Below are 10,000 nucleotides of genomic sequence, written 5' to 3'. Positions count from 1 at the left end.
TTTCTTCAGTTTAAATTTTGTAAACATACTGCTTCCTGCCAACATCTCTCTCTCTCTCTCTCTCTCTCTCTCTCTCTCTCTCTCTCTCTCTCTCTCTCTCTCTCTCTCTCTCTCTCTCTCTCTCTCTCTCCAATACAAAAATCAATTGCTTTCTTACACAAGACTGAAGTAAGCTCTCTTAATTCTACAGATCAGTACTCACATAGTGACTTGCTTTACCTCATTTGTACAATTTTGTATATCTATGAGGAGCAACAATCCAGATTTTATACAAAACATTTCTCTCTCTCACCTCCTTCTCCAGGAAGTTGGCGCGCATGGCGATCTGGTTTTCCTTCAATCGCCGAGCATCACGGGAACGTTTGGCCGCCAGGTTATTCTTGCGGCGGCGTGCCCAGTACTTGTCATCCTTGAGCTCAGCTGGCACAAACTGCAACACCCAGGCCAGGCATGTTATTTACCCCCTTCCCCACCCTACTACATCTGACTATACAAACCTACACCTTACCTCTATGAACTAGCACCTCACCCCTATACTTAAGTCAATATTCGTTTAATCTGCTACACTCACTTGCAATATGTCTGGTGTCTCCCTTAATCATGAGTCCTCTGATCTGCTGACAGTTTATCAGTTATCAGGTTTTGAGTGGATATTGTCAGCTCAGAGGACTTATGACTCAGGGAAAAAGCAATACACAGCAAAAGTGGATAAGGAATTAGTTTTCAGGAACCTTATCTTCAACAGGAGAAGAATGACAAGATGTAATCTAGTACCATCTGGTATACTCGTATTTACCAATGTTAAAGCATTTGAGCTGGTTATGGCTCTTATTGTTTTCCACCTGGCTGAGAAGGTGAGCATGGTAGATTAACTGACTTCTGACCATGGCCTTACCATATATGGCAACCACCCGTACTTCTTACTAGCCCCAACAACTATGAAGTCATCCACCTAGGAATCAAACTGTCCCTACAGCACCTCAGTTCACCACTACCACTTCTTATCAGTCTCTATTACAAAGAAGCTGGTCACCACTATCACTTCTTATCAGCCTCTATTACAATGAAGTCATCTTTCTAGAAAAAATACAGTCCCTGCAACATCCCAGGTCATCACTACCACTTTTTATCACTCCCCATTATAACACAGTGGCAGTGGTACTTTCATTGTCTCTACAGCACCCCAGCTCATTCTACTACTTCTTACCAGCCCACTACAACAAAATCACCTCCCAGTTGCTTATTCTGTCTCTGCAATACCCCAGGACATATCAGAACAAGTCACTGAACATTTGCCATCCATCTAGACCAGGGGTGTCAAATTCATGGCCCATGGGCCAAATGTGGCCCCCGGGATGGTCTTAAGTGGCTCACGAGATGACAAGAGATTTTTCATCTCGTTACTATAATTGTTATAACTGAGGAAAATGTAACTAAACTGTTAAGATGAAACCAACTTTTACCTTCTACCTTAACAATGTATTCTTGGTAAACCAGGATGACCAGCAAAATAAGCTGTAATCTTCAGTCTTGCCAATAAGTAATTACCAAATCTTCGATGGCCCTTGAGACCATAATGAAGTGCATGGATTGGCCTCTATCCTGATCTAGACCTACCATGTCTCAAATCTATTTATAGCTATTAGTACAGCCCCTACAAAACCCAAAGATGTATCAGTCACTCCAGCCAGCCTCTGTCAGACACCTAGCTTATTTCTGTTACTTAACCTGCCTTGCAACATCCCAGGCCATGTCAGTCACCCATGTCAAGCTCTACCAGTACTCTTAGCACCTGCCTCACTTCTCTGGTACCTCTACAGTACCATGAGTTATACTAGATATACCTTCCATCCTCTACCAGACCTCATAATACTTAGCTCTATATTTTAATACTTTTAATGCCCTTGCTGCAACACTGGTACTTCTGCAACACCATGAGCTATACTAGATATCCCTTCCATCCTCTACCAGGCCTCACAATACATAGCTTTATCTCTTAGTACTTTTAATGCCCCTGATGCAATATTCTGCTACTTCTTCAACACTACGAGACATACTACCCTTGCTATCTTCTGCTATGCTTTATTATACCCAACTTCATCTCTCATTGGTTTTACTGCCCCTAATGCAACACTCAACACCTGCAGGTTACATATATACATCTTTCTACTGACTATACCCCAGCATCACCCTGCTTCTTAGTACCTAGCATGATCTGCACTCTACAAAACCTAATGCACCTAAGGCAATTTGCATCACATGAGTCTAGTTCACTATTCCTATAACATTGCAATGTCTCTTGAAGTACTTCTAATATATATATATATATATATATATATATATATATATATATATATATATATATATATATATATATATATATATATATATATATATATATATAAATCACACCCAAACTTCCTACAACATCCTTAACTTACCCAAACTCTGTCTTTGTAACTGGTAATGTTATATGTAAGTCTTAGAAAGTCTACAATAATTAGTAATAATCTAAAAGTGTGTATGTGATAGAAGTAGTAGTGATGTAAGGGGAGCTGGTGTACAAAACAAATAAAAATCTAAATAAATAAATAAAAATAAAAAAAGTCCCACTGAAGATGCCAGTCCCTAAAGAGGATAGTAATGACAAGACAGTCAAGGCTAACCCAAACCTATTTTGGCCTAAACCACTCTTCAGAATTATATCCTTACCATGAGCATTCCATCAGAAGTTCAATCCCTGATAACTGTCCCACATGAATCATTTATCCATCCTTTTAACTTTTTTTTTTAATTATGTACACACAGGGAATAAAATAACATGACATTACAAAAAGAACCTGTATTCTCAAGCTAAAAATTATTACTGAATTGTCATTATTATAAAGCTGCTCCTTCATATTAATTTCTCACTTTTCATGTTCTGAAACTGGGCATGAAAAAAAAAAAAAAAATGCAGTGCTTCCCTACAAATATTCTTTCACAATTCAATCCCTGATAACTAGTCCTTATGACTGATTTATCCTCATGATGTTCCAACACTGGGCATGATATAGTTAAAAGAGACAATCATTCTTCTCAAACACTGAGGACCTGAACTGAAGACATTCATGAGAGGAAGTGCCCAGAGACAAAACTCCTGATTGGGTGTTCATTACCAGACCAGCTAAAGTTATCACCAAGCCCCAAGAGGATTGAGGTTGGCCTTAATTGTCCAGTCACTATTAAAGTTGTAATACTAAGACATGTGGCAGTGGTGGTGGTGGTGGTAGTAGAAAAAGAAAATAGTAGTAGTACTAGTAGTAGTGGAGGTTGTACAGTATAGTATTCTACAGTAGTAGTAGTAGTGTGGTGTGGTGTGGTGTGGTGTGGTGTGGTGTGGTATGGTATGGTATGGTATGGTATGGTATAGTATAGTATAGTATAGTATAGTATAGTATAGTATAGTATAGTATAGTATAGTATAGTATAGTATAAGTATAGTATTGTACAACATTGTAGTGGTAGTAGTAGTAGTAGTAGTAGTAGCAGTGGTGGAGGTAGCATGGTATGGTAGGTTAAAGTAGTAGTAGTAGCATAAGTGGTGGGGTGGTGATAACAGAAATACTCCTAATGGAAGTAACAGCATGTAGTTCTACAGAACTATAGTAGCAGCAGTAGTATCCATTGTTCTTGTGTAGTAAGTAGTATCCAGTGTTCTTGTATGGAAGGAAGCAATAATAGCAGATTGTATGAGGCCTGTTAAAAAAAATTGGAATTGTCATTGGACACAAACCATTGCCATCTAGTGGCAACATTTGGTAACACAATGATGGTTAGTGTGTTGTGCTACTCTGATTTGTTACCATTTCCAAGCTTGAGAAGTTAACAAGTGCAGTCACTGCTCTTCAAAGTGAAGATGAAGTATCTTAAGTGTTTGTGTGAAATTTTGCTTTAAGATTGGCAATACTTTTATTTAAACATGGGCTTTGCTTCAGCAGGCCTAAGAGGAGGACTGTATGTGCCATTTGCAGTGTCACAAGTGGTTTATGTGTTTTCAATCAGGCAGAACACTGAGTAAGGAAAATTCAAGATCAGGATAACTTTCAACAACAACAAACCTTGAAAATATAGATGCTGTTTAATCTAAGATTCGTGTAAATCATCATTTGACTGTGCAAGGTTGTTCATGACATTGGCATCAGCATCAGGTTATTTCATGAAATTTTGATTGAAGACTTGACATGCACTGTGTCTCTGAATAACTTGTGCCACATCTGTTGACCGACAACCAGAAAGAGAACTGTTTCATCAGCCGAAAACTGCTTGAGCATGCCAGTAATCATCACGGGACAACACTTTATGACTGCAACATGGAAACAAAGGCACAGTTATCTCAATGGGTTGGGCAAATGTCACAATGACTGAAATAAAAGCATACACAAGCTGATCAAACTTGAAGTTCATGTTGACTGTTTCTTTTTATTATTACGGAGTGGTCCACCATGAATTAATGCCACAAAGTCAGACTGTTCATAAGGAGTTCTATGAACAAGTTTTAAGGGGTTGCATGGAACATGTGCATCGGAAGAGGCCCCATGTGTGAGAAAACAAGAGCTAGGTGTTGCATTACTACAATGGCTACCTTAATCGAGTCATACTTTGTCTGACCGCCATTCCTGCACTTGGTGAGCAAACGCCATACTAGTTGGCCAAGACAATCCCCTGTGAGGGGGAATGACAGGATAGCAGGTTAAAACCAGCACTACTCACACCCACCATCACGGACAGCCTGGGTGATGCGAAACCTACCTACCTACCAGGCTTTTTCATCCCTGGTAGGTTTCTGGCTGAGGATGCCACCCTCAGACTAGGCAGTTGGTTACCCTATAAAGGCCCGCCACGGTATAAAATATCATTAGCGAGTGTAACGCCACCTGCAATAGTGCCTCAGGCCTCTGGAACGGGCACAGAGGCAATATGCCCGCCCCTCCAGCATAGGGGGGGTTGGGGGATTGACACCGCACCTGCACCATATACCCCTAATTAAAGCCATGAACCCACTGGGTTTCTGGCAGGAAGGCATTGCCGTGTCCCCAGCGGGCTGTCAACCTGGAAGCGCTAGTGTGAGTACTGTATCCCAGGTTAAGTGGGTTTGGCACTGGGACTCAGCAAATCACGCCAACAGCCCCCACCCAGACAGGATAGAGAATCCAAAAGGACAGCAAGACTCCAGATCAGTGAAGCTATTAAGGGAACTGAAGCCTGGCAGAACCCTATTACTCTACGGGCGTATGATTTAGGGAGGACAGAACATGTGTCCAACTCCCCGCCTCTCGCCCATCTCGCAGGGAAGCATTTTAGTTGAGGGACTAATCAAAGTCTCTCGTTACCAGCAGATGCCATGAGGCAGGCAGGCTTCCCCTGTAAATAAGTCTCAAGTAGGGTTTTCACATCACATAGGGAAGTGTGGCACATCATCAAACCTAGCCCCTACAGGAGTCTCTATTTGTTGGCTTACTTTTGGCCACTAAAGAAAAGGCTGTCCTATCCCGTCCTCCATACTCTCCAGATTTGGCCCCCACAGACTTTTTCCTGTTTCCAAAATTGAAAACCATCCTGAAAGGATGTCATTTTCAAGGTACAACAAAATTCACTGTGATAACTATGCACCATCTCAGAAAATGAGTTCTAGGGAGCATACCAACAGAGGCAGAAACAATGGGAGCAGTGTGTTGTAAACAGGGTGAGTACTTTGAAGAGGACAAACATGTATAATGTTGTATTACAGTAGTACGGTTTGTATGGCAAAAGTCCCATATTTTTTTTTAACAGACCTCGTGCATGAGTAGCAGCACAAAGAGTGGCATGAACAACAGCAGTGTTAACAGTGGTGCAATTTAGGCCAGCACTAAACGCCACCCCTAGCACAGCATAGCACAACATACACTCACAACATATGGAATATGAGTTTGGTGTTTTTTTGTATAGTAAAGGTGTTCCTCATTGTGGTTTCCTTTTCTCTCTCCACCTGACTTTATCATAATATCATATCTGTGTAGTTTTATGCATGCACAGTTGAGTGAAGGTGGTTCTAATTGTGACATTTTTTTTCCTCTCCAAGTTACCTGATCTTGATTTTCTTAATATTTTATGAGGTAACATTCTCACAATATAATGAAGGTGTTCCTCACTGTGATTTCTCTTCCTCTTTCATTCCTTATCTCATCCAACCTCAGTTTTCCTTAATATTTTATGCCATAATACCACATCAATGATTTTGTATGCATAAAGAGTTCATATACACTGCCTCCCAGTATCCTTCTTCTTCATTATTCACACCTATAGATATCACAACTTGACCACTTCTTCCAGTCTCTATCTAAAACAGCACCTGCACCTCCTACACCTCCATCCCTACTGTATATGATCATGTATCACATTCATCATCAATCTTTTTCTACCACACATTCTCTCATATTGTCACAAAATGCAGCTTCTTACATCATCACCAAGAGTAGTGTCAACTAACAATAACTGACTGCTTCTCACATTTCCTCAACTTCATGCACCATTCTTATCCTTTGTTCTCTAATCATAGCTCCCACCTCCCTCTATCCATGAGAATGATGTGGAACCATGGATCCATAACACATCCTTGTTTTGCCCAAACAACACTTGGATATATCACACTACACCTGACTATCTTTTCCACATCACTGAATCTTTTTTACAGCTATCTGCAGTTTCTCACTTGTTACCAGCAGTCCCAGCCAGCAGTTCTACCCTCAGCTCCATACTCCAACCCTCACACTGTCATCTTCACTCGGTGCACTTCCACACTCCTCACAGATACTCTTTCCTATGCCACAAAATTTCATCAGGAGGTAAGTACAATTATTTAAAAAGGCATTCTGCAATAGGAAGAAAAGGTACAGGAAAGCTGCCACTTTAAAAATTAAGTTTCTTACAAGTCTCTTCCCACCACCTCTAAACTGTTTGTAAGTTTATGTATGTAAAAGGACATGTTATTAATGTTGTATGTATGTAGTCTACAGCTGTACCACCATCACCACATTCCTTTTTCACTGATTACTTTTTTCTGGCCATCTTATTGCATGAAGCATTACCCACTGCTGCATATCCAAACCTGCATGTCATTGCAATACTGTATCATCTGCAAGCCACACCACCAGTACACATACAGTGAAACCTCAACTGATCAGATTATAAGGGAAGTGTCCAAAGGATTATAGAAACTGCATGGATTGAAATGAAACACTTAACAGCAATGCACAGAAAACTTATGCACACCCTGATTTACAACAGAATGGAATTGATCATACGAAGTAAAATTTCTGGTTTACTCGATCTTTTGACATGTTTTATGTTAACCACATCTCATCAACACTTCCAGGAAGTCAAATTATTATTCTGAAGAACTGTGGGGATATATAAAGTGAACTTTCAGGTTTATTCAACAATTAACCCAGATGTGGTCTGCATTTCCCAAAAGTACCAAAAGTCAGAAATCACTGCAACTTTAACATTTTACATTTGAATAAAAAAAAATAAAAATAAATAAATAAAAAAAATAAATAAATAAAATAAATTTAAATTTAAATTTAAACATAAAAAAAATTGAGATTCACTGTACGTACTTTCAATCCTATCCCATCAACCATGCCCACCTCTTCCCCTTACCACTATCATCACCCCCAACCACCACCACCACCACCACCACCACCACCACCACCACCACCTGCCTGGGTGTCCGGTGAGAGGCTCACCTGCTTGCGGCTCTTCTTGATCATGGGTTGAGGCTTGAGTTCATCTTCGGTGAACATGCGGGTTCGGGGGTCAAAGTCCTGGCCGGGTACTGTGGCAAGTGCTAAATCGTTAGGGGACACCTCGAAGTCAACGGTCAGCCCGATCTGCTGCCCCTCTTTAGCAGCGTTGCCCTTTGTGGAGAGCTTTGGGCATCCACGCACTTTCTCTCGCCCCAGACTTGCTCGAATTGAATCTGAGAACACACACATAAGGTCCCTGCTCAGCCTCTCTCTTTGTTTCTCTCTCTCTCTTTCTCTTTTTTTCTCTCTCTCTTTCTCTTGTTTTTTTTTCTCTCTCTCTCTTGTTTTTCTCTATTCTGTGCATGTCTATTTTTTGTTTTTCTCTATACATCTATTTCAAGTTTTCCTTTATTTTAGGATTTTTTCTTTCTTTCTTTGAAACAGTTTCCCTTTCCCTCCTTTTCCTGTTCTCTCTCTCTCTCTCTCTCTCTCTCTCTCTCTCTCTCTCTCTCTCTCTCTCTCTCTCTCTCTCTCTCTCTCTCTCTCTCACTCTCTCTCTCTCTTTTCAGTGTGTTTGTTATTTTCCTTTTCTTTATATATCTATTTCCTTTTAGTTTGTCTCTTTCTCTATCTCTGGAATGGCCTCTCCCTTTTTCTTTTTTTCTTTTTTCTTTGTGTTCATCTTTCTAAAACTTCTCTGCATATCAATTTATTTTTCTTTACTATTTCTGATTCCCTTCTAATTTGGTCTCCTCTCTCTCTCAATGTTTTTTTTTTTCTGTTCATCTTTGTTGTCTGCCTTAGAATAAATTTTTTTTTTTTTTCCTGATTTGTATAGTATCAATTTCCTTTCCTTCTCTTATTGTTTTCCTTTTTTTTCATTATTTTCTTTCCTCTTTCCTATTTTACCTTCAATTTACATAACATTTTCTATTTCTCTCCATTCCATCTCCCTCCTGAATACAAAATCTCTCCTCTCTCTAAAATCTACCTCCTTTCATTCTCCCTCCTCTCTTCCTCTCTCACCTGTCAGCCTCTCGCTATCCTTCTCTCCAGTTTTAACAAAATTTTCTCTCCTTCCCTCCTCCCTTTCTCCCTCCATAACTGTATATAAAACTTTAATAAACATCCCATTCTTTTTTCCACCTCTTCTTGTTTCTCCTCTTACATGATATCCTCTTCCTCCTCACCCTCTCAATGCCTTCCTCTTCTTCTCAAATTACACTTTTCACTTTTCTTTTTTTTCCTCTCTCCCTCCTGCAATCAGATCTTCCTAAAATTCTGCACTATATTCTTTCAAACTTCTTGCTCCACCTCTATTCCTTTCTTCCTCTCTTTCCCAATTCCCACCTTTCTTTTTCTTTCCTTCTCTCCTACAATCAGATTATCCCAAAATTCCTCTCTCTCCCTTCCCCAATACACTCTTCCAACCATTCTTCCTTCCTCTCTTTTTCTTTTTCTTTAATTTTTCCTTTGTCTTTTCTTCTTTCAATCAGCTCTTTTCCTAAAAATTTATTTCTCCATTCCTCTTTCTTTCAATCTTTCTTACTTCACTTGTATTTCCTTTCCTTCCTTCCTCTCTCACTGTTTTCTTTTCTCCTATCTCCCTTCCTCCCTTCTTCCCTTCAGTCTTCCAATGGCTAAGCTCTCATATCACTAATCCTGCACTCTCTTCAATACCTCATCACCACCCACTCCCTCTATCCTTTCCATCTACAATCAAATCTAGTCCTGCCTTCATCACTTTATTAACTACCTACTGCTCTTTACTTTCTCTGGCAGTTTGTTTAGTTTAAGTTTATTACATTTGCTTGGTTCTTTTCTTCTTCATTTATTATTTTCATTCATATTCTGGTTCTGTTTTAGTTGATGCCTTGCTCATGAGGAAAAGTTTAGTTTGTAGGTAACTTTCACTGAGTATTATTATTATTATTATTATTATTATTATTATTATTATTATTATTATTATTATTATTATTATTACTTTAAGGTTTAGGAATATGTATATATATTTTATGGGGTTTACAAAGGCAGTTTCTTATATTTTCTTCCTATTATTATTATTATCATTATTACTATATCTTTCTTGGTTTACAACAGTGATTCTCAACCAGGAGTAAATTTATCCCTTAGGTAAAAAAAAAAAAAAAAACGGATGATGGTAAATAATTGATGTAATTGATAACTGAATAATTAAATTAAATTTCATTTTGTAAAATGAGAGAGAGAGA

General features: G+C 39.2%; 1 protein-coding gene across 1 annotated transcript in view; it reads right to left on the bottom strand.

The window, feature by feature from the left end:
* LOC135108523 (histone-lysine N-methyltransferase 2D-like) overlaps positions 1–10,000 on the bottom strand; it is a 52,864-nt gene that overhangs the window by 17,555 nt on the left and 25,309 nt on the right. Inside the window, exons 4-5 of the mRNA XM_064019627.1 lie at positions 7,746–8,002; positions 293–430 (exon numbers count right to left, since the gene is read on the bottom strand). Coding sequence (XP_063875697.1) covers positions 293–430; positions 7,746–8,002 — 395 coding nt within the window. The remainder of the gene's footprint in view (positions 1–292; positions 431–7,745; positions 8,003–10,000) is intronic.

Source organism: Scylla paramamosain, chromosome 17 (genome assembly GCF_035594125.1).
Source record: "Scylla paramamosain isolate STU-SP2022 chromosome 17, ASM3559412v1, whole genome shotgun sequence".
In the NCBI taxonomy this organism is placed as follows: Eukaryota; Metazoa; Arthropoda; class Malacostraca; order Decapoda; family Portunidae; genus Scylla; species Scylla paramamosain.
Note: the sequence above shows the minus strand (reverse complement) of the source record. Positions and strands in the feature narration are given on the sequence as shown.